This window comes from Podospora pseudopauciseta, assembly GCF_035222475.1.
Source record: "Podospora pseudopauciseta strain CBS 411.78 chromosome 2 map unlocalized CBS411.78m_2, whole genome shotgun sequence".
In the NCBI taxonomy this organism is placed as follows: domain Eukaryota; kingdom Fungi; phylum Ascomycota; class Sordariomycetes; order Sordariales; family Podosporaceae; genus Podospora; species Podospora pseudopauciseta.
In genome coordinates this window covers 851,524-878,361 of record NW_026946663.1, presented here as the reverse complement: position 1 = coordinate 878,361, position 26,838 = coordinate 851,524, and the positions used below count along the sequence as shown (strand labels likewise).

Here is a 26,838-nt window from a genome sequence, read left to right as displayed (position 1 = left end):
TTGCTCAGCACTCATCCTCAAACTCGGAATTGCTACCACGGGTGGGAGAGGAGGAGGCAGAGTGGGGTCAACATTGGTCAGGGGTAAAAGTCACAGTTTTGGGTATGGGACGACGGCGTAGCTTGGGGGATAAATGGTTAGGCCGGGGCGGATTGGTGGTGATCGCTTCCCTCGAGCGCAGGAGGGATCAGATGTCACAGCTGAACTGTTTTTCGCCGCCTTTTCAAGACATCTGATGGCATAACACTTAGGGGTCTCTTTAGCTGTTTCTTTTTCGGATTACAAAACGATATCACGCGAGCTTGTCGGAACTTGGCGCCATTCGCTGTGGGCTGGTGACGGTTCACAGCGGTTCAGCATGCCATATTGGCCCCCGACTATGGATAGGTGGGTTTAGGATCCACGTGTTTCTCTCACCGAAAGATGGATGGCGACCCGGAATGTCGGGTGGATTGGAGTGCCCGGCTGGAGGTAAATTATGCAATGAAGGTGAGCTGCTGGCAGTGTTTCATTGCTGTTCGCATGGGAAAAGCTCCCAACTTCCACACTGGCGGAATCCAGGGACGTGTGTTCCGTCGGTGGTCTACTGGACACAGTGCCACAGTGCGGAAAAGAACTGAGCTGTCGCAAAGCATCAAAATCACCCGACGTTGCACAGGATTTGGGGAGAGGGTCTTCATTTGGGGGCTTGAGTTCATTTTCACCGCTGAAAAATCTACTACCTTGGTGCAGTGATGTGATGAAATGGCAGTTTTGATGTTGCTGAGGTTTTGGTGAGAGTGAGTGGTGAGTGAGTGAGTTTCTTGGCCTAGACATTTCTGCACCAACCCTACCCACAGCGGATCCGATCCGGCCCCGCCCTGTCGCTTTGCCCGAATCCTGGAACGGCCACAAGGACGTTCTTGGTTCACCACAGTACAGCTTCAAGCCCAGCCGCCTCAAGCCTCAACTCCAGCCTCGAAATATTGTTTCCTCACACCTTTTGACAATCTGACATCTCAGTTTAGCCCCTTTCTCCTGACTCGGCAAAACCCCCTTTTCTGATCCTTCAGATTGGCGGTCAAATATCAGAAGCTGCAGAGCACACCGTGTATGTTTCGTTCAGTAAACGGTACCCGCCTCACCTCACAACCCCCCCCTTTTTGGGAGCAACAACAACAACAACAACAACAACCTCAAGAAAATGCTACGCACAATCTCAACGCTTTTCCTGGACCCCCCACCACCACTACCACCCGGCGTGGTGATCAACACCATCGATAATGTCCTTATTCCACTGTCAGAGGCGCATTTACACAGTCATTCTTACCGGTCAAGACTCACTTCCACGGATGACACCGTTGAGGATACCCCAAAAGATGATGATGATAACAATGATGATGATGATGACCTAGAGGGTGGTGGTGATCGTGATGAAGGAACAGGCATGTTACTCCGACGAAGCAGCTCTTCTGGGGAACTACTGGGCATGACGGCTGCTGAGAGGGAGTACACGATTGGGAGCTTGAGACGTGAGGTCAGGGCTGGTGGTGGGAAAAGGACGGCAGCTGGGAGGGGGGAATATGAGAGTGAGTGAACTTGAGAGGGGGGGGAAAGTGAGAAGGTTGCTGAAGAAAAAGAAAAAAACAGTGAAATCTAGGCTGGTGAACAAAGCTATACAGGACATCGGGATGGGGAGGTACAACTGGCAGTTGTTTGTGCTCTGTGGGTTTGGGTGGTTTGCTGACAAGTGAGTTCTTTACTACACACAAGATGATGAAACGGGAGAGTGCTGACGGGATGGTAGTTTATGGATGCAGGTATCTCACAACTGTTTCCGCCACTCCCGAAAGAGGTTGATACTGACACCTTCCAGGGGATCGCCCTCACCCTCCCCTCCCTCTCTGCCGAGTTTGGTGTTTCTGAAGCCGACATCCGGTACACCACCTCCTCCCTCTTCATCGGCCTCTGCCTAGGCAGCTTCGTCTGGGGGATTGGGTCCGACATCATCGGCCGCCGCATCGCCTTCAACGCCACGCTTCTCATCACCTCCCTCTTTGGCATCGCCTCGGCCTGGGCACCGACCTGGCCGGCCGTCTGCTTGACGTATGCGGCCCTCGGTTTCGGGGTAGGGGGTAACCTCCCTGTCGACGGCGCATTATTTCTCGAATTCCTCCCCGACGCCTCAAGCTCGCTGTTGACCCTGCTGTCGGTCTGGTGGCCAATAGGCCAGCTATTCTCCTCGATAGCCGCCTGGTTTTTTATTGCTCACTGGCCTGTCGACGAGGGGTGGCGGTGCTTTGTTTTTAGCATCGGGGTCATCACCTTTGGCATGTTTGTCACGAGATTCTTCATTTTCGACCTGTTGGAATCACCCAAGTTTTTGCTCTCTCAGGGGAGACAAGAGGAGGCGGTGAAGGTGGTGCATGGGATTGCGTTTCGGAATGGAAGGAAGACGTGGTTGACGGAGGAGCTTTTGGATGTTGTTGCTGATGACGGCCACCGCGGGTCAACCGGCCATCTTCGCCAACCACGCCGGCTGTCAACGCTCGCGATAGTCAGATCCCACCTCCTCTCTACCTCCCGTCTCAAACCATTGTTTGCAACCCGCCGCTTGGGCGCAACGACATGCCTGATCTGGCTCACCTGGGCGACGATAGGAATGGGATACCCGTTGTTTAATGCGTTTTTACCGCAGTATCTATCCCACTCTTCACCGGACTCATCATCATCATCATCATCATCATCAGTGTACACATCCATAATCCTCTACTCCCTCACCGGCATCCCGGGGTCTGTACTGGCTTACCACCTCGTTGACTCCCCTCTCCCGTTCCTCGGTGGACGGAAAGGGACACTGGCGACCTCAACGCTCGTGTCGGCAGTGGGTCTGTTCGCGTTTGTTCGGTGGGGGAGAAACGAGGTGTTAAGGGTGGTGTTTAGCTGCGTGGAGGCTTTTAGTCAGAATATCATGTATGGGGTGCTGTATGCGTACACCCCGGAGATATTCCCCGCGCCGGTGAGGGGGTCGGCGGTGGGGGTGGCTAGTTTTTTGAATAGGGTCATGGGCTTGCTGGCGCCGGTTGTGGCGGCGAGGATGGGGAGTGACGGAGAGAAAGGGAATGACGGGCCGGTGATGGTGGCGGGGGTTTTGATACTGGCTGCTTTTGGGGCCGTGGTTGGGTTGAGGGTTGAGACTAGGGGTGGTCAGAGGCTGTGATGGGGGGGAAAACATATAAAGGATGACGGGGTGGCATGACATGAGAGCAACTTGCTATAGAAATTGCATGGTTTGGAATGTTTCAAAAATAAAGGCAGGTTTTTTTTTCTTTCTCTTTTGGTTTGATTCCATGACCACTTGTGTAATCCCAAACAAATTATCTGCAAAACCAACCAGCTCTACGCAGCATCACACCCTCTTCCCCTTCCCATCATCCACCCGTTGCTGCTGCCTCCCACTGTCAGTCTCCCGTAGCACCGCCGGAGGTGGCTGCGTGATAACTACCTCCTCCGCAACATCATACGCACGATCAGTGCTGCTACTCCCCCTTTCCCTTTTCCTTTCCCTTTCTCTGTGCCCCCTTTCCTCCTCATCCTCACTCCCACCGTCAGACCCCCTCCCCTCCTTATCCACCTCCCCATCCTCCCCATCAGGCCCAACCCTCCTAGTATCAATCTCGTCATCCACCCCCTCAACCCAACTCCTCTCCTCCCCCACCACCACCTCCCTCCCATCCAACTCCATCAGCCCAATCTGTGTACTGCTCCCTTCCCCAATCTCCCTCACCTCCCCCTCCCCACCCAGCTCCACCGCCGCCGCCTTCTCCTTATGATTCTCATACGGCGGCGGCGCCTCCCCAAGTTCATTCAACCCCTCCTCTCTCATCGCCGGAGGAGGCCAAGCCCACCTTGCTGCCTCCCGTCCGGGAATCACCCACCCTGATTCAAGATCCCGGATCGTAACCTGGGTTGAGTCTGGGGGGCCGGGACGACGTGGGTGGTTAAGTAGCAGGGTTGTGGCTGCTTGTTTGCGGGCGGCGCGGCGGCGGCGGGAGTTGTGGAGGCAGGCTGCTAGGAGGCCTAAAGTTGAGAGGAGGGCTACTGGGATTAGGACCCATGCCCTGGGAGAGTTAGCAACCATGAGGGTAATATGAAAAAAAAAAGGGGGGGGGGGGAACATACCAAGGATGGTCAGCGGAAAACAACCCGTCGTCACCGTTGGAGGATGAGGATGACGGTGCTGAGGTTGGGGAGGAGGAAAAGGGGGGGGTGAAGCCCGGGGGTGGTCCGAAGGAGGTCATTGTTGCGAAGGGGGATGTCATTGAAAACACCGGATAACGGGTACCAACGGGCTGGTAAGCTAGGTGGGTTGATGTGAGTCCCCGCGGCTATGAGCAGGAAGGGGAAGGAGGTTCATCCGTTAACGGCTCCCCTTCTAACGGGCAGGATTATGACGACACACCACTGCCACTACCGCCACCACTACCACCACCACTACCACCACCACCACCGTTAAAATCAGCGAGGGAGGGTAAAGTAAGATAGGAGGTGAAAGTCGTGTGGAATAACAATACTGTGAGGGGACAAAAATAAATAAACGAGTGAAAAGAATAAAGAAAGAGCCCCAACAGGCCTTTCACTCTCGTCTTCTATTCTTCTTCACACAGCAGGAACAGAGAGGTATGTGAGGTGGGTTATTAGTGAACCAGGGGGAGTGGATTACATATGTGTTGGAAAAGCAAAAAAAGATACAACAACAACAATAACAACAACAACACCAACAACAAAGGGCACGGAGAGAAAAGAACCACAAAAACAAAGTTTCAATCGGTCCTCGGTGCTCAGGCTTTCAACGGTTGTTGGGCATGTTGAAGGTGCTAAGACTGGTGAGATGCAGCCCCGTTTGCAGACTGGCAGTACCTAACTTCCTTAGTACGAGGTACGTGGTAAGAGCTGCTGCATGCAGCTTGTGTTAGAGTGGGTGGAAGTGCCGATGCCCATTTGGAAGGGGGGGGGGGGAATAAATCATGACAGATGATGAAGAGACTGTTCGAGACTGAGAACGCATGTTGTTTTAATGCTATCCCTGTTGCAACATGTCATGATATGACATCAAGAGAGCAAAACAAAATACAAAGAAGAAGCTTGGGTTGAGATATCTCAGGTAGAGTTCAAGAAGCTTTGCTACCGAAACACACCCACCCCGCTAACACCGAGTGTTTGCACCGAAGCTGACCGGCCCCTGCTTGCCGGATCGAACCACACACACAACGCATGTCTTGGATCCTCACGTTCTAGAACCTGAACGACCAGGATATATATCCCAGATAGCATCGTGTCTTCCACCCAAACTCGGTGTGCTGTCCCCTGGTGACGCCAATGTTGTGACACTACTGTGTAAACCTCTCCCATTGCATCATGCATCCGCACAGACAATTCCCAATCACGCCGGAACAGGCATCGTCGTGTTCAAAATCAATAGTAGATTGTATTATTTGCCGTTTCCGAAGAGTTCGCCTCTATCTCGACCCATATCCAACATTCCAGTCTATCCAGTCAAAACACCAAATACACTCCCGGGTATACAACTAGACAATAAAGTAACACAAACAACCTGCCCAATGGCACAGCAGTAAGTCTATCACTTCCCCTTTCGAATAACTTTCCACGCAGCCCTTTCTCTTTTTATTTTTCCTTGTTTCTTCAACGCCCCCCTAAAGCATCACCATCCCCTAAAGCATCACCATCCCCACCGCAACCAACCCCAACATCCCCCCCATAACCCCCCACCTCATCTTCTCCCCCCCCCCAACACCCGCACTCACACCCAACCCACCCTCCACCCCCCCGGTAGCCCAAGGCCTGACACTCTCCCGAATCCCACTCGTGCACATCGGCCCCTCCGTCGCCATCATAAGCTCCAACCCCAACCCCACCCCCCCTCCACACTTCTCCGCCAGCCTGTACGCCTCTCCTTCAACAGCAAATCTCCACATCTGGACATCGTCCAGATAGGCAGAGTAGGCTGCTGCTAGTTCGGTAGGGGAAGGGGTGATGGCTGCCACGGCGGAGAAGCACATCTCGTCTGTTGAGTCGCCTAGGCCTAGCTCGGGGGAGAAGGATTGGTTGCTTGATAGGGCGGAGGAGATGATCAGGATTGGTGGGGGGGAGGAGGAGGCCCAGGGGGGGAAGAGGGGGTTTTCGGAACTGGAGGGGGAGGGGAAACCTGATAAGAGGGCGGAGAGGGAGGTTAGGCAGGGGTTTGTTGCTGGGGTGGTGGTGGTGGTTGAGGGTTCATCCTGAGGTTGGTCGTCGTCGTCGTCGTCGGGGTTAGGGTTCGGTCTTGGGGTTGGGATAAGACCTGGGTTTGGAGCTGTTGGGAGAGGAAGTGGTTGTGGTACTGGGAGGGTTGGGACTGGGTGTGGTTGTGGGACGGCGATTGATGGGATGGGTGGTGGTGGAGTGACTTGGGGTGCGGCGAGGATGGTGAGGCCTGAAGTGAGGAAGGTGAGGAGGGAGGATTGCTTGAGTGAATACATTGTGACCTCTTGCTATGATCGACCAGTGGTAGAAAGTGTTTAAAAAGACAAATCATAAACATTTCAATCCCGGAGGTTAGATTCGGGGGAGGGGGGAGGGAAGGGTCAACCGCCATTTTGTCTGAACTTATGTTTCCCACCTTGAGGTGAGGAGGCTTCAACCTGAGAATAGCTCGCATTGCATCCTTTCAACGCCAGCGCCTCCAACACAGGCACTGTCAGGAGTCGCGGTTGGGTCAGACTGGGGTAAAAAGCTTGGGTTTGAAACTGGCAGATCTGCTGTTGCTGCGAGAGGCGAGGGGGCGCAGCTTTGGGTCTGATGGCAAGACTTGTTTGCTTGCGCCGCTTGGGGCGAGGTTCTGTGTAAGAGTGAGATGGTCATTGGTGGTGAAAAATAGAGCAGAATCCGAGTGGTGCACTGCTAACCCCGAGGGTTTGGGTTGGTGGGGGAGATCTTTGGTTTCACAGTGCCCTTGCAGCGCCCCATTTTTAGCATTTTGGGGCGTTTTTTACCCGCTGCTGTTGCAGTCCCGCTTTCAACCAACACCACCAGTTCGTCATCGTGATTGTACCGGCAGGCAAAAAGGTGAGCAGCAACGGGCTTTGATTTGTTGGAGATGAGGTAGAGATGAACCGGGGCCTGTATTTTGGTAGAGTTAGGGCAGATGATATCTCTGTCAGTGTATTGCTCATCTGTGATGGTTCTTATACATCATCATTTCTGTTCATCGACCAGTTTCATCGCTCGCTCATTCATTGCTTTCATCCTCGCCTTGATATACTAACCACTCACCAGAATCAGAACAGTTGACAATACCTTCATCCATATCACTACCGCCACGCCTCACATCGACATCCAACCGCCAAAATGCCAAGAGCCATCCGCGGCGTCCTCATCGAGTGCGAGCCAGCCATCAAGTCCATCCTCATCCACATCGACAACACCCAGCTCAACAACGACGCCATCATCGAGGACCTTGACGAGACTCATCTGATGGTGAAGGAGCAAATGGTTAAGACCCTGCAGGCCCGGTTAGATGAGGTGGGTTCTTTTATTTTATTTTATTTTCCACGTTACAAGACTGTGAACACTGATGATTCGCAACAGAAACTCAAGGAGACTTACCGTGTTGAGGTGCCTTTGGATGACAGTGATGAGGACAAGGGCATGTAAGATATGCCGGACAGGATAGCTACATAGCAACTGGCATAGCACGGAGTTTCGGGACAATTGAAATCCTATTATTTACATCCCCCAGAAAACACCTAGAGCTTCTCAAAAGTAGGCTTCCTCTTCTGCATCCCCGACAGCAGCGCAGCCTGCACATCATTCGTCTGCAGCGCCGCCGCGTTCCAGATGCCCACATACCTCAAGTTCTCCTCCACAGCGTGATCCCTCGAATGATTCAACACCTCCTTAGTCCCCTGCACCGCCACTGGACTCTTCCCCCCGATAAACGCCGCCATCTTCACCGCCGCCTCGACCGCCTTGTCCTTTGACTCGTGCACCTGACTGACAAACCCAACCCTCAACGCCTCCTCGGCCCCGAAATCCCTAGCGCTCAGCGCGATATCCTTCACCCAAGAGAAGCTCCCCACCACCTTTGGCAGCCGCGCAAGCGTGCCGATATCAGCCGCGAGCCCGATGTCAACCTCTTTCACCGCGAACCGGGTGTTGGCAGCAGCGATTCTGACGTCGGCGCAGCAGGCGATGTCAATCGCGAGACCAATGCTGATGCCGTGCAGAACGGCAATGACAGCTATGTACCTGTTGTCAATATCATGCCCAATTCATGTCGATGAAGAGGAAAACTCACGCTTCTCGCACTTCTCCACCGCCGAAATGCACTCTTGAAACTCGGCAATGTGTCTCCGCAGCCTCGCCGCCTTTCTCGCGCCGTCTAGGTTCCCGTCCGGGTTCAACAGCCCGTTCTGGCTGGCTTCCGTTACGTCGAGGCCGGCGGTGAAGGCCTTGTCGCCGGCTCCCGACAGGACGACGGCGCGGACTTCGGGGTCGGATGAGAGTTGCTGGAAAAGGGTGCGGAGCTCGAGCCACATAGCCTCTTTGAAGGCGTTGAGCTTGGAGGTGCGGTTGATTTGGACGTGGGCTACATAAGGGGCCGGGGAAGAGGTGAGGAAGTACTGGTATTTGGCGTATTGCTCTGTGAAGGACATTTTTGGTGGTTGGGGTGGTGGTCAGTGCTGGGTGAGCTGGGAGTGGTGGTGATGGACCTGGGGTGTAAGTGGGCGGCGCGATGAAATGGAATAACAGCAGAGAAGTAAGATGATTCAGTTTGGTGCCGCAAATAGTGTCGTTGTTTGATGAGAAACGTCAATGATTTGTAGCTGTCAGCTATGATGGCATACGGGACTACATCACCGGACTGGCCCCAAGACAAAAGATGCCTCGGCACACGGAAGACGGACGGCTCGGGGTTCGTCTACCACAGATGAGGGAGCTACCCCAAAGACGGGAAGCTGGGCCGGCGCCGAATCTGGGGTTCACTAACCGGTCGCTAAGAGGTCAAGGCCCGCAACTGGGCTTCAGCGGGGTGTGTTGTGAGATGTCTCCACAAAATGAGACCCTCGATTTTGATAACAAACATGTGAAATGTGAAGATCTTTGAAACACATGGAGAGGTCGAGGCTGACTGACTGTCAGCTCGGCAGACATCCTGTCAACTCGGAATCTTTGGTCGCGCTTGAAGATGAAGCTTGGCGGCTTTGACGTTGTGACCACCGAAGAGGCCGGTAAGAAGTAGAGACTCGTAAGTCGATCTTTGGCATTGTGTGACAGGTTCCGGTTTTGGCTGTCCGAGTCATTCGCATATTACTGAAGAGCTGTGATAATGATTCATACAGAAACCACATCAGTCTGGTTTCGAGTTCGAGATATATATGTGTGATGAATGGACCTTTCGTAGCCCACTCTCAAGAACCCCTGTCCCCACACACGTGTTTCTGCTGCAATCCTGCACACTGCATGCTCAACAGGGAAAAGGCATGCTGTAATGCTGGCGGACGACTGTGACGGCGGGAGAGCAAGGTCCGCCAAGGGTGGCGCTTCCTCTTGAGAGAAAAGGTCCTGACACCTATGAAGAGACAAACATTCAAGGAAGAGAGAGGGTTTGGGTGACACAAACTGTTGCTGCGGTAGGAGGCCAGGAATGTGACCATCTGTACTAATATCTCAACAAAAGACTGTGCCAGATAGATTTAATTGTAAGACCATACACAGTAGGTACACCGTAAACGTCGTAACGGGAGCGGCGCTACTGCTAAAAGAATTACCCATCCATTGCGAGCGCTACGTTGGTCTTGGCGGCTTTTTTGTGGACTGCGGGAGCATCTCGCTGTCGCCCCTTCCCCTGGTCCATTTGGTTATCTGTACGGACGTACCTTTTTCTTTTGCTTGCTCAAGTTCTTGAATTGTCATCTGTCATCATCGGAAGCCAACCGTCACAGCTTCTCTGGCTCTGATACTTCTGATACGCTTCTGTTCACCCCTCCCGCCGCTTGGTCCTCCGTCAGCGTGCGCTGTGCCCCCCCTGGCAGAAGGTCTGGAAGAAGCCCACACTCTGCCCAACCTTTTGCGCCCGTTTAATTGCTTCTCCCCCAATCAGATCTCGGAACCTGCACCCACGCCGCCGACGCTTCAGCCCGATACCTACCACCCTCCCCCTCTCCCAATACGTGGTCTTCTACTCCGGAGACGGGACCTACACATATAGGTACCGCCACCGAAATAGAAGAGTCCAACAACAAGAGATCATGGATGCCGAAAGACCACGGCGCTGCTAAGAACACCGCATATCTGTGATCTCTGTGATCTGCTGTACTGCCACTGCATTGGATTCTACGGCAGCCTGGCTCCAGCCGGCCTCATTTGGCCGCCGCCCACCTTCCAAGAGGTCTTGGAGGTCACCACCCCCCAGGTCCCCTACTTACTACTCGACCTTTATTTCGGGGCATCCCGCCCGTGATTTTTCAGTTCTCGACTGCCGCCCCTCCTTCAGCGCCGACTCTGACGCCTTTCTTTTCCTCCGGGGTTTGTGTATTTTGGGCCGTCGTCGCTTTTGAACATTTGCTCTTCAGCACCCACACGCAACCGCAACGCGCGCAGCGATCGGGCTGCCACCCCCGGTACACACAATGGCGGCTCACAATGCGAAGCCCGAGATTGGCGACATTCTGCTTGTCATCCGTATGCCATGCCTGCCCCTGAACCTAGGTATATAGAACCGTCGCTGACTCTCTCGAGATACAGACGACTTTGTAGCCCGCAGTTCTGACGAGTTGAGCTTGGTAAAGGGCGAGCGCGTGGAGCTGCTCGAGCGCGACGACGAGTTTGGCGATGGATGGTACTTGGGCCGACATTTGGTCAACAACAACAGCGGCTTGTTCCCTGAGGGTAGGTCGAGAAGGGAGAGCCTGGTTTCGCAAAACTCAGGCTGACGTGTCAACAGTCTACACCCGACCAGCACCGAAAGCTGTCGTCACAACCAACACATCGTTTTCTAACGCATCGAAGCCACCACTGACCCCCCTAGCCGAAGATAACGAGCATGCGACGCCCCTAGCCCACCCTGCAGAGGATACGAAAAGCGCACCGAAGCCAATACCCGCTCAGCTCCCACCGAGCTCACTGAATACGCTTGCTTCCCCTACGATAAGCCCTCCTCCGTTCTCTAGCAGTCTGCCGACCGGCGCAGCATCTGGCCTGGACTCGATACGGCCCAACGCTAGCACCGACAGCCATGTTTTGCACGAAACACTCAATGTCATCAACGAACACATCACCGACCTGAGATCCCCCGATGGCGGCCAGGGGCATAGGGCTAATGATTCGGGCAGCGAGTACAGCTCTCACGTCGGCCACCGCATCTCGTATATCCAGGGCGAGGAAACAGACGAAGAGGAAGAGACGGTGCACTCTCGATTCGAGGTCGAATCGTGGAACGCAGATCAGGTCGCTGAATATTTGTTCACGGTTGGTGTCGAGAAGCACCACTGCGAGGTATTTCGGGACCAGGAAATCACAGGAGAGGTGCTTTTGGGAATGGATCAGACCTCGGTATTCATCAAGGCCCTCGACTTGGGCTCGGTAGGAAGGCGGCTCAAAACGTGGCAAAAGATCAAGCAGCTCCAGGACGAAGCCAACGGTTTGGGGACGAGCACAGGGAGGACAACTCAGACATATGGGAGCGAGGCCGGGTCTGATGTCGGGAGAATGCGAAGCAGGACCAACACCATCACGAGCTCGGGGCCACAGCGGTACAATTCGACCCAGGAGTCCAACATGTCGCCCCATGCGCGACGTTTGTCACAAACACCCAAGATTGAGCCGTATGAGCCCGTATCACCTGTATCGCCCTTGGTAGATTCGCCCGGCCGCACGTACCACGACAAACGCCCCTCTGCTGCGTCAATCCGAGATTTGCATCACTCGCGCCGCCATTCGTCGACGGATTTCCGGATCGCGGGCCCTACCGGTGCACCCACCAAACCCGCCTCCACCAGCACGTTTCCCCAACAGCAGACGGCCCATAAGAAGCAACCGTCCTTTGATAGAAACTGGACGTTGGGTGGCGCTACTTCGTCGTCGTCTTTCCAGCAAAGACCTCTGTCCTCGGCCGGCGTCCGAGAGTCTTCGGAGCCCGGAGCAGAACTGCAAGATTCAGCAGTCGACCTGGACCGTGGTTACTTTTCCGGCACCGACGCCGACCCCCGGAAGAGAAATGTGCTCAAGAAGCGCGACAGTGTGCAGGCTGGACGCACCTCACCCAAGACGAGCTACGCCGAAGAGCAGCGTGTCAGGAGCGCAACCGCCTTGTCTAGGCACTCAAGGTTTGGGAGTGTGGACTCGGTGCGCGAATCATCCGTGTCGGCTGCCGCCCAAAAGTATTATGGCCTGAACAAGCGCACACCTTCGACAATAACCACCGATTCGATGCGCCAAACTTCGGGGAGCTTGAAGGAGTCCATGAACCCCACCGTCACCCGGCTCGACAGCAATACGTCAGACGCATCTCGATCATCGCCAAAATCCGTCAACGCCATGAAGCGCCTCAGCCAAGTCAACCACCCCGACTTTAACGTCAGCATGATGCTGCGCAGCGGGTTGGGAGGGTTGAGGGCAGCTTCGGATGCCATCACAGGAAACGAAAAGGCGAAACTGTCACCTCTGGATTCACCGCTCAAGGACTCGCCAATGTACTCGCCAGCCCGGACAGGATCTAGTACCCCTTCGGTTGGCCCGAGCTTCGAGATGGACTCTGCCGATGCCACCAAGAGTCCTAGCACGGCCACGACACAAGCAAGCCGCGGCAGCCGCAAGAAGACCAAGAAGGAGACGAGCGCGTACACTCGTGGTCTGCAAAAGATTACGCCGCAGGAGGCCATGAAGACTGCTGATTACAGCGGCTGGATGAAGAAGCGGAGCGCCAATCTCATGACGACCTGGAAGCCTCGTCTGTTTGTTCTCAAGGGGAGACGTCTCGCGTACTACTACTCGGAGGACGATGACCAGGAGAAGGGCCTGATCGATATTTCATTCCACCGCGTTCTGCCTGCCGATAACGAGAAGCTCACCGGGCTCCACGCTACCTTGACCGGTGCTACCAACTCGCCAGCCATTCCCGCCGGAAGCCAGATTCACACTCTTGCCGCCAGTGATGCAGAGCGTGATCCAACTTCCGAGGGCCCAGATTCGATCTTTATTTTCAAGCTTGTACCACCTCGCGCTGGTCTCTCCCGGGCGGTTACTTTCACCAAGCCAACCGTCCATTATTTTGCGGTACCCAACATTAAGCAGGGCCGGCTGTGGATGGCCGCTCTCATGAAGGCCACCATCGATCGCGACGACACGCAGCCCATAACGACGACATACCAGCAAAAGACAATCTCGCTGGCTAAGGCGCGGCAGATGCGTCACAGACCACCAGCACTCATGGGCCTGGACGAGAACGCTCGCAACAACGGGGAGAACTGCGAGGCCGAGAAACGAGCGGCCGACAAGGAAAAGAATGGTCTCGGAATCACCTACAGCGAGGCGGACAGTGGAGTTTCCGGCATGGGAAAGTTTGGCTTGCAACCGCATCCCGACAGTGCCCGCGCGCCGGGAAGGTTTGCCAGCTTCGGTTCAGAAAAGGATTCAGTGCCCCAGAGTGCCTAGTTGGAGCTTGGGAGACGACTGAACCCGCATCAGTTTCACTCGCTGCCGTCGCGGCGGCGCATATTTTTACAAAGTGCTTTGCCCAAAATACCCACGGTCAAACGATCGATTGCGCCTGAGCGAGATTTTCTTTTGTTGAGGTTAGCGAAAGAGTGATACATGATATGATAACAATGAGGGGGGTGCGATGGTCTTGACACAGGAGTTGGAGGTCAAGGAAGAGGAGAATTTTGTGCCAAGTTTTTTTTGTGAAGGCCGATTTGAAGTATTCTATCATGTCCTTTGGAAGCCTGTTTGTGTCGTCTCTTGTTATGTTTGTGGCATGTCTTTTTCATGTGGGTGTGTATTTTTGGTGATTTGTAATATGAGGTTTCTGGGTGACGAAGCGCTGGGAGAGAGAGGTTGTGATATGATGGGATGGATGGGAATGGGATGTAAATATAATATTTGATGAGATGAGGGGGAGGGGTGGGGCACAAGTGTACGAATGGGAGAAAGTCGATACCTTTTTTTTTTTTTTTTGAAAGAAAGAAAGAGAGAGAGAGAGAGGGAGAAAGAGAGAGAGATTAGCATTATAGCGAGAATATACATTTTGGAGAAGATGTTTGATGTTGAGGAGGAGTTGATAATGCCAAGAAGTGGTGAAAACCAAGAAGTGGTGAAGCCAAAAAGTGGAGCGGAACTTGCCGGCTGATGAGCGAGGCGCGCTGGCTGCTGCTGCCCTGGGCAAAAAAGTCGCGTCGGGTCGGGTCTGTGCCCCAGACCACTGGCTTGGAAGCAACAAGTGCGTGCTGAAGCTTTCTCCCTGCTGTAACCATTTGGGGTAGCTTTCCATCTTTCTTCAACCATAAACAACAACCAATCGCCGACCCCGACCCGACTTTTGTCGCGATACCTTTTTTTTCTTTTTCTTTTTGTCAGCGGCGACAATTGAGATACGAGTCGATTTATTTTCACGACGAATATTGAGTCGACTTTCATCATAGGAAAAGCTCAACAAACATAACATTGCGACTTGCGCGAGCGACATCGTTCCATCGCAAAATACAAACCGACTTCGACTCGATCACGACTTCTTATCAACACCACCCCCGAATCACCACATCACAATTTGACAAGGGAAGCACCCGCCCGACAACTAGCTACCATGTCGGGCTTTCGCCTCCCAGAGTCGTCCTCCCCGCCTGGGAGTCCCAACGCTCGGGTGAATAAAAAGAATTTTTCGAGTTTTGGGGATAGTCTGTTTGGGGAGTCTGTTTCTTCAAACAACGCGGGCGGTGGTGGTTTTGGTGGTAAATTCAAGGAGGAACATCCTGAGTTTGCTAGTAGCGGGCTTGATACTGCGGGTAGTTTTACGCCGGCGGGGCAGCCGAGGTATATGGCTAGTTCGGTTATGGGAGGGGGAGGAAGGGGGTTGTTTACTGGTGGTGGGGGGGATAACAAAGAGAAGATGAATGATTTTAGTCTGAGCTTTGGGAGTAGTGTTGGGGGGGATAAGACGCCTGAGGTGAAGGGGTTGGGTGGTGGTGGTGGTGGGGGAGGGGGGAGGGGGAATAAGATGTTTGGGGGGCAGGGGAAGAGTTTGTTTGGGCAGGCGGGGGGGAGGAAGGAGGAGGGGGGGGAGAAGGTGGAGGGTGGGTTGTTTTCGCAGACAACGACGACGACGACGGATAAGCCGGTGTCGGGGCTCTTTGGGAATGGAGGGGGCATGTTTAACACTAACACGGCCCAGGTAAAGCCTTCGACGGGAGGGTTATTTTCGACGAACCCGCAGGAGGAGAAAGCTCAGGAGGAGCCACCTTCCAGTCTCTTTGCCAAGCCAGCTGCCGATAAGGCCCCTTCGGGTTCGTTTGGGCAAGAGGCAAAGGAGACTAAGGCTCCGTCTGGTCTCTTTACGAGCAAATCGGATAATTTGTTTGGGACAAAACCGCAGGAGAAGCCGCCTTCGAGCCTTTTCTCGCAACCACCACCGAGCCAGGAGAAACCAGCTTCTAGCTTGTTTTCACACCCTCCTCAGGATAAGCCTCCTGCCAGCCTATTTGCGAAGCCAGCTCAGGACAAGCCTCCTGCGAGTCTTTTTGCGAACCAGTCACAGGAGAAGCCGCCCTCTAGTCTATTTGCCAACCAGGCTCAGGAGAAACCACCCTCGAGCCTATTTGCAAACCAATATCAAGAAAAGCCCCCCGCCAGTCTCTTCGCACAGCCAAAGCCGCAGGCCCCATCCTCAAACATGTTTGCTGCTCCCAAACAGCCTCAGGCTCCCCCAAAGCCATTGTTTGGAGGTGCTGCTCCTAAGCCATCTCTCGGAGGCAGATCCGCCATCGGGCAGCACCATACCAGACAACCTAGCAAACTGAGCCGCAGCGTCATGGCCGAGGAATTTGCTTCAGAGGAAGAGGGCATCGCTGAAGAAATCGAGGAACCGGTTCTTCCTACCGCCAAGAGAACTCAGTTTGCCCCCACGACCACGAGCAATGCGGGAACCACGGCGCCAACTAGAGGTTTCGCCGTTCCAGAGTCTGATAGTGAGGATGACGAAGGCGACACCGACATGTGGTTGGATATGAACGCGGCTGCTGCTGCTAAGCGAGCCCAAGTAGGTGATGAGTCTGATCTGCTCATGTTCGCCACACCCGCTGCCACCGAGAGAGCTCGTATGGACGCGGAGAACATCTTCCGTGCTACCGCCCGGTCGTCTGTCGGTCCAAGCGGCTTCACCAAGCCAAAGGAATTCCGCTTTGCGGCTTTGGCCAAGGATGCCTACAGCCGGATGGGCACCGCCGAAATCAATGAAACTCCTCAGATCATCCTCAACACGGAGAACCTCATCGAGAAGCTCTACGACGAGGGCGTTGGCGAGGAGGGGGAAAACCCCGAGAAGATGGACGACGTCCTCGCTGAGGTTGCGGGCGGCGTGGCGGAGCTGTGGAGGGACTACGCGAACAAGCTGCCGAGGCCGTACGAGGAGCATCCGGTCGAGATAGGGCCCGGCCCGCATGCGACCACGTTTGAAAAGGCAAACTATTTGGCTAATCTGGCGCTGCGGATCCACCACACGAGATATGAGGAGGGGATGGCGGAGCCGCTGCCGCAGACGATGTTTCAGTGGCTGGAGGAGTATCATGATATGTACCAGAACCAGACGGAGGAGATTTTGGCGCACAACCCCAGCCCGGCGTGCCACGGGCTGTTCTGGCAGGCGGTTTTTGTGAGCTTGCTGAGGGGGAAGGTGGAGGATGCGGTGGCGCTGCTGGCGAATGCCGGGTGGGAGGCTGTGAGGGGGGTGAATAGGGAGTATGCCTACACGGAGAGGGCGCTGGAGAATGTGGACAGGGCGGTGGGGGAGCTGGTGAGTGTTTTGGAGGGGTGTCCGGGGGTGGGGGGGGGTTGGGAGATTTATGGGGGGGAGTGGGAGCTGTTTAGGGTGAGGGCGAGGGCGAGTTTGGAGTTGTTGAGGCGGTTCGCGGAGGGGAGTGATGAGGGGGAATTTGGGGGGAGCCTGGGGAGTAACAAGGAGAGTTTTGGGGGGATGGCGAGACGGGCGGAGAGCAAAGTGCCGTGGGAGATTTATGAGAATCTGAATATTGTTTTTGACATTGTGCTGGGGGAGAAGGCGGCGATTATGGAGGCGGCGCAGGACTGGCTGGAGGCTACGGTTGGGTTGCTGGGGTGGTGGGATGAGAGCAGGGTGGAGAGGAAGGGGGGGGAGGGTGGGAAGGGGTTTAGGGGAAGCCAGATGGGGAGGTCACAGGCTTTGGTTGTGAGGGATAGGGGGGTGGAGGATGGGAATTATTTGGATAGGTTGGGGAGGGCCTTTCACGCGGCGGTGGAGAGTGATTTCCACTTCAACAGTCAGAACCCGGTTGAGTTGGGGATGGCGTGCATCTTTGAGGATAACGTCAAGGCTGTTATTGGGCTGCTGAGGGGATGGTCGCTGCCGATCGCGACTGCACTGGCCGAGATTGCCAGCTTGGGCAAGTGGCTGCCAGCTCACCGGCCGGTGGGCGTGTTTGGGTTTGATGACCTGGACATGGATGATCTGGAGGTGCTGGGTGTCGATCCTGGGAGCCCGGACGATGTTGATGGCATCAAGGATAGCACCCTTGCCCAGTACGCCAGGGCCTTGTCCGAGTTTGAGGAGCTTTCCAAGGTGGCGGTTCAGGGAGTCACCAGGGATGGATGGGAGCTGGCCATTCACGTGCTGGGGAGGATGGACTCTGCCGAGTACAGCGAGGACCTGATGAAGGATTTGGTGCAGCAGCAGATTGACAAGCTGCATGTTGACTCGAGCAGGACGGTGGATAAGCTATGGAGCTTGTTGAATGAGTTGGGGATGATTCCTTATGCTGAGGACACCGCTGAGGTATGTTTTTTTCGCCTTGTTTTGTGGTCTGCCACTGATGCTAACATCGTTTGCAGTCTTTTGGTGAGATCCTCGCCCGCGACTCGAAACGCTACGGCGAGGCAATGTGGTACTACGCTCTCGCTCACCGCCCTAACAAAGTCCGCGAGGTCATGAACCTTTTGCTGTCCTACTCCCTCATCCAGTCCTGCGCCTTCCCTCCTGCCCAGGAGCTAGACAACTACCTCGAGCGTCTCCTCAACGACAGGAACAAAACCCTCGAGGACCTCGCTGCCAGAGACATGGAAGGTGCTGAGCTCCTCGGCAAGATGCTCAGCGGTTATGCTTCCCTCAGACAATTCTACGACATTAGAGACAACAAAGACTCCCTCCCTGGCCACATCAGCCCCTTTGCACGGAAGCAGCAAGCCGCCACTGCTCTAGTCAGCGTGATCGCCAGTTCGGACGACAACATCCGCGGCGGTCTGTACGATCAAACACGCGATGGGATCGTCTCGGAAGACTTCCTTCTTGCTTTGCTCGGGGAGGCACTGGTGTTTGTGACTGATCCGTCTAATACAAACGTTCACTTTGGACAGGCTAGCCAGCCGGTCTTGAGCATGGATCAGATTGACACTATACTCAAGGCGATTGAGGACCTGGAGGCGGTGGGGGAGAGGGTCAAGGAGGCGTGTGAGGAGTTTTTGAGGGTGGTGCTGGGGAATGTGCCTGGGAGTGGACTGGCGAAGGGGGGGAGGCCGGAGGATTTGTTGGGGAAGGGCAAGGGGGGGAATTTGATGCTTGCTGGTGCGGGAAGTGGGATGGGGAGGGTTGTGAGTGAGTTGAGTAAGAGCTTGAGTGGTGGGAACGGCGGAAGGGGGGTTGGCAATGTGAAGAGGGGGTGGGATTGGAGGGTTGGGGAGGGGATTGGGAGGAATACGGCGGGGAAGGAGATTATGAGAAGGTTGAGGTTGGGGTTGGCGAAGGATGTGGCCGGGTTGTGGTTGGTTGGGGCTGATGAGGTGGAGTGGTGATTATTCTCTGGGAGAGCTTTGTCTTTTTTTTTTTTTTTTTTTTTGTAAGGGATACTTGTTAATGTTGTAAGGTTTGGGTGTGTTTAGGGAAGGGATAGTGGGGGGGAAAATGAATAAGAGAAGTTTGATTTATATTGTTGCTGATTGGTGTTGATATGTGTGTCGGTTCTGTAATACGGGGGACAGTATTAGATGAGTTATACTTGATTGGACTGTGGGTTGAGTGAGATGGGCTTGATATTTGACGATGTGTGTATTCGTTAGTAGGTTGCCTCCCAGTGGCTTAACGTGCTTTTTTACTTTGTAAACCGTGAAGCTGCAAGATAAACAGAGATCGGCGATATCTCTCTCAGAAGAGCTTACTCCTGGTCAAGATATGTCGTGGTAGAAGACAATCAAAAACCGTTGGCAACGGGCCGTTTGAAACTTGGAACGTATGCTGCGCTACTTCGTAGTGCCTGACATTGACTCGACGCAAAGCTGCTCAACCAGGCACATGCCTGCAAAACGGACTCGGGAACAAACACAAATTCCTAGCCGCGGGAATGGGTTCATGCAGTTCATCCTCAAGTCGTCGACATTAATGACTGGTGAAAGTGCGAGCAAAGTGTTGATCACGGAGGAGGAAAACAAGGCCAAGATCCCCTGGTGTGGGGTAATGGGTCCGATTCCCGTTTGGGGCCACATGGCGCGTGAGGGCTTGGCTTGTTGGACCTGAGAGAAAATGCGCCGAGGTTGAGTTCACATGTAACAGTCGTCATCGCATCCGGAGGCAGGAAGCGCTAGAAGTGCGCCGAAAGACCGAACAACTTATAAGCCTTTTCTCTCTCTCTCTCTCTCTCTCTCCCGGGGTGGTTTGTTTTTAATCTTTCATCCATCGTATCACCTCGCGACTTTTACACAACTTTTCATACATCATTATCACCGCTACAACCCGCAACCATGTCTCTCGCCAACGGTACGCAATCCCCTGCTCCCGCGCTACCCGACGTCGTGTCGCAACAACACTGGATTGCTAACAATGAACAGACAAGTTCCCCTCCTCGGCCGCCTTTGACGCGATCAACCAGGCCATCTCTGCTTCCGACGCCGACCGCAAGGAGGCCATCAAGGCCGGCAACGCTGTTTTCGCCTTTGTGCTCAAGAACAAGGCTGGCGAGACGGACGAGTGGCACATTGATCTTAAGAACAAGGGGGCTGTTGGCAAGGGGCTTGGGGAAAAGCCTACTGGTATGTTTTCCCCTGAAAAAAATAAAAATTGGAAGGATTGTTTATTGATGTGTGTGGTGTGTGGAAATAGTCACCCTCTCCCTCTCCGACGCCGACTTTGGCGCTCTTGTCGCCGGCAAGGCCAACGCGCAGAGACTGTTCATGTCTGGCAAGCTCAAGATCAAGGGAGATGTCATGAAGGCTACCAAGCTGGATCCTATTCTTAAGAAGGCGCAGACTAAGGCTAAGCTTTAGATGTTTTCCTTTTGGGGAGGGGCTGGGAGTTTAGATGTTGTTGTTGTCTGATTTAATGATTGTGCGATGTACTGCTGGGATCTCTTTGTATTAGTATTATACCACCCTGTTCCCCTCTTGAGGATTGGATTCAGAGGGGGGGCAGGCAGAGCTCCTGAGATGAGGGCGGACGAATGCGACTTATTTTTTTCTGTGATTATATTTTTTTGTTGGGGTGGGTTTGTTGTCAAGTTGCCAAGGGTGGTGATGCGGGTCACGAAACTTGCCTTGTATTGAATGGCACCCTCACCATAAAATAGTTGACATAGTAAAAGCAGGTCAACCTATGCTCTGTTATCAACTATACCTTAAAAGCAGATCAATAGGCCTTTAGAGATATTTAAAAGGCCTACTAATGATCTTTGATATCATACGGGCTAACCTACTTGTGTGTATCAACTATTTCGCGGGGAGGGTGAACGGGCATTGGGGATGGGGTTTGTAACAATTAAAACTTTGCACTTTGCAGGCTATTGGCTGAACCGTTGTCTTGGGTCTGATATACCGTGGCTGGAGTATATGCTAAGGTAAGGCATATGCTGGACATTTGGCCGAAGTATTGTTTGCATGTCAGAGAGGACACGACTTGGAGAGGAGCACGGAGATCATTGGAGCAGCTCTCTCCGAGGGGCAAGAGTCTCTGGGGCCTGTAGTACAAACTGATTGGCTTAAGCATGCTCTTGTCAGGTGAAGAGACTTGCGCCTCTCTCACCAAGGCCACAAGTGGCCCCCTGTAACTGACAGGTATAGATAGAAGTTGGTGTTGCTTGGAAGTCTTTTGCTTACTGCTTACATCCTATCAATAGCCATGTGAAAACAAGATCAAATAGAGCATCGGGCTTCGCGCCAAAGTGAAAACCTTACAGCTACATTGTCTGCAAGGCTGCTCAAAGAGTTGCAGCAAAGACAGCAAAATGGTTGGCTTCGGCAAGATCCGCCGCCTAAAGAAGGCGCCAGAAGTCATCAATCGGTCAGGAGAAGAATGTGGCCCGTGCACACGACCCCCAGTCTCTGCTTTGCCCAGCTAGCGCCCTTTCTCCAGCTTTGCTGCTCTCCTGTGCCGCTGCTTTTGCTTGGGAAAAGTTGCAAGGATTTTTTTCCTGTTGCTGCTCCCAGCTGTCGACCAAGGCAATCTGCCATCGTCTACCTGTCTCTTCACAGGACCACCATATCCTGCATTTCTGTCTCCCACGTCTCCGCTATCTCTGCCCGATAGAAAGCGCGTTGGTTGACAGCCCTAGCCGCGCCAAAAAGTCGCAAACCCACACCGCGCAACTTCGCGCACATCACATCACGTCAATCAACCCCAACAGGGCCCGAAAAGCCTCTTCACCAAAATCCTACCACTACTAACGACGCGACCTAACACGCGACGCAACCCCAACCCACCACCTGCGGCTCTATCGACAAGAGAGACTCGCTCACTCCCTTGTCTCGACTCTGCCATTGTTGTCTAGATAATAGAAATTATTTTCTGGCGACTTTCGGCCTCACCCTCCGATTGCACTCGAAAAGCTCAACACCGGCCACACGAGCGACTCGCAATCATGGAGCCCTCATCCAAGAAGCGAAGCATCTTCGGCCTCGGCGCCCTGTTCCAGCGCTCTACCACCCCAACTGAGCAGGACTCCAAGAAGGATGCCACCATGAAGGACGCTGCGCCCTCACTGCCACGTGCCGCCAGCGCGTCGTCTGCGCCCGAGAGTCCGGCGAAGCGCGCCTCCGACTCCCAGATGGCTTCGCGCAGAATCATCGGTCGGCCCCATGGCCCATCAAGCAAGCTCTCCCAGAGCTTCACAGCATCAGAACTCAACACCAGAACCGTCACGATCGGGACACCAAGACGGATGCCTGGCGACAATCCCAACAAACCCTCCTCGTTTTCCTCGTCCATGGCGACGCGCCCCAATACAAACTTCACAGGCCAGAGCTCTACCCGAACCAACATCTTCCGTTCCTCAGCCATCTCATCCCGCCCTGGCCTTCCCAACTACTCGTCCTCGAAGCCGACGAGCTCACTGAACCAGAGCTTCCCGCCAAACACCCCCGGCAGGGCGACGACACGGGCTGCTACCGCCGAGCTTAATGGGCGCGCCCTGCCCCAACCATCCACCTCGGGTGATCTCTTCAAGATGAGGATTCAGTCCCCACCGGTTCATCTCACGGGAGAAATGATGGCTAAGGAGGTGCCCAGTGAGCTCAACCGAACCGGATCGGTCTATGCCGACGAGTTCCTGGCGCACTACTGCCCCCCCGATCTCGACGAGCAACAGAGACGCCAGTTCTTTTGCATTCTCGACTTGCGACGGTTGAAGTATGCCGCCGACGAGGTTTTTAACAAGAAAGACTGGAAGATTAATATCTTGAACTTTGCAAAGGAGTACGAGAAGAGCCGAAGCTTGATCATGCTGCGATATGGCCTTTACGAGTTCAAGACGGTGCGCGCCTCCGAGGCTGTCAAGAAGGAATGGAAGGATAAGCACAATATCCCCGATTCCGATGACGAGGAAGAGACTGCGCCCAAGACGAACGGCGGAGCGAAGCGCAAGGCGTCGATCGAGCTGAGCCCTCAGCCAGGGGCCCGCCCAGGCCTTGGTCTGAGCAGTATCCAGCGCACTCGTGCGCCCGAGGTTTCTGCGAAGAACAAGCGCAAGGCCGACGAGGAGCCCGAGGAGAGCAACCAGCCGGCCAAGTTGCAGAAGCCAGGTTCTTCCCCTGCCAAGGCTCCATCGGCTACCAAGTCTCTGTTTGAGAAAGTCGCGAACAACACTCCTGTCAAGTCCTTGAAGGCTTCGACAAGCAGCCTCTTCGAGCCTAGCACGAAAGCCAAGCCCAACGGACTGTTTGCGTCTTCCTCGAAGCCAGCTGGGTCGTCTAATATCTTTGGTCATCTGTCCGACACGAGCAAGAACAGCGGTAATGAGGGTGCTGATGAAGACAGTGACAGTGAATCCGATGCCGAGGAAGAGGACACCGAGGAGGCTAGCGGATCCGAGGACCAGACTGACAGCGGCGAGGGTTCTTCTGGCGATAAGAAGGCGTCGGTTAACGGCACCTCGAGCTCCTCGTCGGAGGCGGGCGAGAGCTTCAGCCAGGGCCGCAGCCTGTTTGAAAGAATCACACGGGACGCTGACGGCAAGCCAGTCCGGAAGCTCGGTACTCATGATGGATCTCTGTTCCCTACCCCTGCTGAAAAGGAGAGAGCTGTCAGCCCAGTCAAGGAGACTGCCCCTGTGCCTGCGCCTAAGCCTGCGCCTGCCAACAAGACCTGGGATGCTAATACTCCTATCAAGTTCGCGGCCCCGGCTGCGGCTACAGCTCCAGGCACTTCTCTGTTCGGTTCTACTGCTCCCAAGCCTGCCGCGTCTAGTGGCAGCCTTTTCGGGTCGGCCAAGCCTGCGGAGACACCCAAGGAGACGCCTGCACCTACTAACCTGTTTGGAGGTACTGTGAAGACGGTTGATGAGGCTTCCGAGGAGACTTCCAAGCCTCCTGCTAACCTATTCTCGGGCTTCCAGCCTAAGCCCGCTGATTCGACTCCTGCTGCTACTCCTGCTTTTGACGGATTTAAGCCATCCACGTCTACCGGCACAGGCTCGTCACTCTTTGGCTCGTCCGTCGCTGCTCCCGCTGCCTCTGAGCCCAAGAAGGAGGAGGAGAAGAAGGTTGCCACCGTGCCTGGTCTGCCAACCACTGCCCCTACCTCGTTCACCTTCGGCGGGAAGTCTATCAGCGTTGCTGCCGACAACAAGGCTGCTACTGCTACTGCTACCTTCAAGCCTACGGACATGTTTGGTGAGAACAAGAAGGAGATTGCCCCTGCCAAGCTCCTATTTGGCGAGGCCAAGAAGGAGGAGACTCCTGCGGCGAGCACTCCTCCCGCCGCGTCCCTGTTCGGCAGCACTGCGACCACCGAGGCTGCTAAGCCCGCCGAGGCCAAGAGTCTCTTTGGCGCGAGCACTGTGGCCCCCACGATGGAGACCAAGACCCTGTTTGGTGCTTCCGCTACTGCCCCGTCTACCGAGGAGCCTGCGGCGAAGAAGTTTGCCTTTGGCAGCACTGACACCAAGTCTGCGACTCCTTCTCTTTTTGGATCTAATGCTTCCACTCCTGTACCTGAGGCTCCCAAGCCTGCCGAGACTAAGAGCCTCTTTGGCGCAGGTACTGCTGCTCCTGCCACGGAGACTAAGAGCTTGTTCGGCGCCTCGACCGCCGCTCCGGGTGCCAGCTTGTTCGGAAGCAACAAACAGCCTGCCGCTGCCGGCACGCCTCTCTTTGGTGCCAGCACCACTGCGGCCCCGGCTACCGAGACCAAGAGTTTGTTTGGTAGCACTGCGACTACACCTGTTCCGGAGAGCAAGCCTCTTTTCGGTAGCACTACGCCGGCCCCCGAGACCAAGTCTTTGTTCGGCAGCACCACTCCTGCCCCGGAGGCCAAGCCCTTTACGTTTGGTGCTGCTCCTGCGGCGGAGACCAAGTCGCTGTTTGGCAACACTTCTTCCGCTGCCACGGAAACGAAGAGCCTGTTTGGCACCACCTCGGCGCCAGAGAGCAAGCCCTTCTTTGGTGGAAGCACGATCCAGCCAGAGTCGAAGCCTCCTGCCAGCCTGTTTGCTAACAGCCAGACTCTGGCGCCCTCTGCGCCCCTGGCTAGCAACATTTTCAGCTTCGGTGGCTCACAGACTACGGTTCCGGCTACACAGTCCTTTACCTTTGGATCTACACCTGCCTCGCAGCCTGCGGCGCCGGCGGGTGGTTCCACCTTTGGCAACGCCGGTGCCACTGCCGGCGCTTCCACCTCGTTCAACTTCACGGCCGGTGGTAGCAACTCGGCCAACAACTCGTTCAACAACCCATTCACGTCGGGCCAGGACGGTCCCCCGACCGCCCCGACATCTTTCACCTTCGGCAGTGGTGCTCCTGCCGCCACGCAGTCCTTCACCTTTGGCAGCACCCCTGCCCCTAGTGCGGGCGGTGTCCCTACTTTCAGCTTCGGTGGCGCGTCGGATGCCGGCGCCTCTCAAGCCGTTCCTTCATCGGGGCCCGTGTTCTCCTTTGGTGGTGCGTCCCAGAACCCCGCCGGGGGTTCCATCTTTGCAAACAGTTTGGCTCCTGGTGGGGGAACCTCTACAGGTACAAGTGAGTATTTGCCCTACCCCTGACTTCACTTCACTTCAAAATCCATATTAATTCGATCTTTTCCCCTTTCTCCCCAGATACCCCTTTCACATTCGGAGGTGCTTCAAGTCTGGCGACGACGCCGGCTGCTGGGACCCCCGAGCCTTCTGCCAGCGGCAATAATGCTGCCGCTGCTGCCGCTGCTACTGCCACCACTGCTACTCAAGATGGTAACACTCAAGGGACAAACGCTGACGGGGATGACGCACCACAGGAGCATCAAATCTCGCTAACCGACGGCGGCCGGGGCGAGGAGGACGAGTCCGTCGTCCATGAAGTCCGCGCCAAGGCAATGAAGTATAACACGGGAGAGGCTGACGAGAACGACTCGTCGACTGATAATAACAGCAACAAGAAGAAGGGGTGGGCGGTGCAGGGGATTGGTAATCTGAAGCTGCTGAAGCACAAGGAGACGGGGGCGGTGAGGTTGTTGTTGAGAGCAGAGCCGCGCGGGCACATTGCGTTTAATAAGTTGTTGATTCCGAGCATAACGTACAAGGTTGACCCGCCGGGGGCGAAGGCGGTGAAGGTGGTGGTGGCGAAGGATAATGGGAAGGGGTTAGAGACGTGGATGTTGCAGGTCAAGACGAAGGAGATGGCGGAGGTGTTGGCGGGGAAGTTGGAGGGGGAGAAGAAGGGGAATGAGAAGAAGTGAGGGGAGGGGTTGGGGGAGTAATTTATTATTATTTTTTATTTATTTAAAATTCGGGAAAGGTGTATGGGTTGGGGGTATTGTATATCCTAGGCATTGATCAGCATGGGGTGTATAAAAGGTAAGGTTATTTTTTTGTTTCGACAGAAATGGTTTTTTTTTTAGTTTGCATTAGATGGCAGCACATATTTTGATATTGGGGTGGTGTGTGTGGGATTAGGGGGTAGGGGTAGGGAGGGTAAGGAAGGAAATGTAACTTTATTATCGACACAGTTTTGGGGGGGGCATCAGCATTCATTGGTTTGCGATTTTACCTTTTCCATCTTTCTGTTAAATGTAACTACCAGTTTTTTTCAAGTTGTTGTTTTTTGGTATGGGGGGTTTGGATTGGAATGTTTGGTATGGTATGGATGGATGGATGATTGGGGCTGTCCTGT

The 26,838-nt window shown here is 54.6% G+C and overlaps 9 protein-coding genes across 9 annotated transcripts; 6 read left to right on the top strand and 3 right to left on the bottom strand.

The window, feature by feature from the left end:
• Positions 1-1,174: 1,174 nt before the first annotated feature.
• On the top strand, positions 1,175-3,199 carry QC763_202060 (uncharacterized protein; the record flags this gene model as incomplete). The annotated part of the gene is made up of 4 exons (XM_062909241.1): positions 1,175-1,568; positions 1,630-1,729; positions 1,787-1,799; positions 1,856-3,199. The coding sequence occupies exons 1-4, from the start codon at positions 1,184-1,186 to the stop codon at positions 3,197-3,199; spliced, it is 1,842 nt and encodes a 613-aa protein (XP_062768008.1). The 5' UTR covers positions 1,175-1,183.
• Positions 3,200-3,265: 66 nt separating this feature from the next.
• QC763_202055 (uncharacterized protein) lies at positions 3,266-5,133 on the bottom strand. The gene is made up of 2 exons (XM_062909240.1): positions 4,162-5,133; positions 3,266-4,100 (listed from the first exon to the last, which is right to left on the bottom strand). The coding sequence occupies exons 1-2, from the start codon at positions 4,299-4,301 to the stop codon at positions 3,389-3,391; spliced, it is 852 nt and encodes a 283-aa protein (XP_062768007.1). The 5' UTR covers positions 4,302-5,133; the 3' UTR covers positions 3,266-3,388.
• A 578-nt stretch (positions 5,134-5,711) lies between these two features.
• QC763_202050 (uncharacterized protein) lies at positions 5,712-6,518 on the bottom strand (the record flags this gene model as incomplete). Its single annotated transcript, XM_062909239.1, has 1 exon — positions 5,712-6,518. The coding sequence occupies one exon, from the start codon at positions 6,516-6,518 to the stop codon at positions 5,712-5,714; it is 807 nt and encodes a 268-aa protein (XP_062768006.1).
• A 554-nt stretch (positions 6,519-7,072) lies between these two features.
• Positions 7,073-7,781, top strand: TFB5 (TFIIH complex subunit tfb5). The gene is made up of 2 exons (XM_062909238.1): positions 7,073-7,560; positions 7,627-7,781. The coding sequence occupies exons 1-2, from the start codon at positions 7,387-7,389 to the stop codon at positions 7,690-7,692; spliced, it is 240 nt and encodes a 79-aa protein (XP_062768005.1). The 5' UTR covers positions 7,073-7,386; the 3' UTR covers positions 7,693-7,781.
• On the bottom strand, positions 7,739-9,690 carry QC763_202030 (uncharacterized protein). Its single transcript, XM_062909237.1, has 2 exons — positions 8,336-9,690; positions 7,739-8,278 (listed from the first exon to the last, which is right to left on the bottom strand). The coding sequence occupies exons 1-2, from the start codon at positions 8,691-8,693 to the stop codon at positions 7,785-7,787; spliced, it is 852 nt and encodes a 283-aa protein (XP_062768004.1). The 5' UTR covers positions 8,694-9,690; the 3' UTR covers positions 7,739-7,784.
• Positions 9,691-9,859: 169 nt separating this feature from the next.
• On the top strand, positions 9,860-14,292 carry QC763_202020 (uncharacterized protein). The gene is made up of 3 exons (XM_062909236.1): positions 9,860-10,722; positions 10,786-10,929; positions 10,985-14,292. The coding sequence occupies exons 1-3, from the start codon at positions 10,671-10,673 to the stop codon at positions 13,690-13,692; spliced, it is 2,904 nt and encodes a 967-aa protein (XP_062768003.1). The 5' UTR covers positions 9,860-10,670; the 3' UTR covers positions 13,693-14,292.
• Positions 14,293-15,400: 1,108 nt separating this feature from the next.
• On the top strand, positions 15,401-19,068 carry QC763_202000 (uncharacterized protein; the record flags this gene model as incomplete). The annotated part of the gene is made up of 2 exons (XM_062909235.1): positions 15,401-18,055; positions 18,112-19,068. 2 exons carry the CDS (start codon positions 15,401-15,403, stop codon positions 19,066-19,068), a joined length of 3,612 nt encoding a protein of 1,203 aa, XP_062768002.1.
• A 548-nt stretch (positions 19,069-19,616) lies between these two features.
• QC763_201990 (uncharacterized protein) lies at positions 19,617-20,735 on the top strand. The gene is made up of 3 exons (XM_062909234.1): positions 19,617-20,026; positions 20,098-20,298; positions 20,369-20,735. The coding sequence occupies exons 1-3, from the start codon at positions 20,011-20,013 to the stop codon at positions 20,530-20,532; spliced, it is 381 nt and encodes a 126-aa protein (XP_062768001.1). The 5' UTR covers positions 19,617-20,010; the 3' UTR covers positions 20,533-20,735.
• Positions 20,736-21,634: 899 nt separating this feature from the next.
• Positions 21,635-26,589, top strand: QC763_201980 (uncharacterized protein). Its single transcript, XM_062909233.1, has 2 exons — positions 21,635-25,710; positions 25,788-26,589. Exons 1-2 carry the CDS (start codon positions 22,119-22,121, stop codon positions 26,402-26,404), a joined length of 4,209 nt encoding a protein of 1,402 aa, XP_062768000.1. The 5' UTR covers positions 21,635-22,118; the 3' UTR covers positions 26,405-26,589.
• The last annotated feature ends 249 nt before the right edge of the window (positions 26,590-26,838 follow it).

Coding starts and splice junctions, on each gene's coding strand:
- QC763_202055 (XM_062909240.1), bottom strand. CDS start 4,301: ATGACATCCCCCTTCGCAACAATGACCTCCTTCGGACCACCCCCGGGC. Junction 4,101..4,161: donor TTTTCCGCTGACCATCCTTG/GTATGTTCCCCC, acceptor TAACTCTCCCAG/GGCATGGGTCCTAATCCCAG.
- TFB5 (XM_062909238.1), top strand. CDS start 7,387: ATGCCAAGAGCCATCCGCGGCGTCCTCATCGAGTGCGAGCCAGCCATC. Junction 7,561..7,626: donor TGCAGGCCCGGTTAGATGAG/GTGGGTTCTTTT, acceptor GATTCGCAACAG/AAACTCAAGGAGACTTACCG.
- QC763_202030 (XM_062909237.1), bottom strand. CDS start 8,693: ATGTCCTTCACAGAGCAATACGCCAAATACCAGTACTTCCTCACCTCT. Junction 8,279..8,335: donor GGTGGAGAAGTGCGAGAAGC/GTGAGTTTTCCT, acceptor ACAGGTACATAG/CTGTCATTGCCGTTCTGCAC.
- QC763_202020 (XM_062909236.1), top strand. CDS start 10,671: ATGGCGGCTCACAATGCGAAGCCCGAGATTGGCGACATTCTGCTTGTC. Junction 10,723..10,785: donor CGACATTCTGCTTGTCATCC/GTATGCCATGCC, acceptor CTCGAGATACAG/ACGACTTTGTAGCCCGCAGT. Junction 10,930..10,984: donor CAGCGGCTTGTTCCCTGAGG/GTAGGTCGAGAA, acceptor ACGTGTCAACAG/TCTACACCCGACCAGCACCG.
- QC763_201990 (XM_062909234.1), top strand. Junction 20,299..20,368: donor GCTTGGGGAAAAGCCTACTG/GTATGTTTTCCC, acceptor GTGTGGAAATAG/TCACCCTCTCCCTCTCCGAC.
- QC763_201980 (XM_062909233.1), top strand. CDS start 22,119: ATGGAGCCCTCATCCAAGAAGCGAAGCATCTTCGGCCTCGGCGCCCTG. Junction 25,711..25,787: donor GGGAACCTCTACAGGTACAA/GTGAGTATTTGC, acceptor CTTTCTCCCCAG/ATACCCCTTTCACATTCGGA.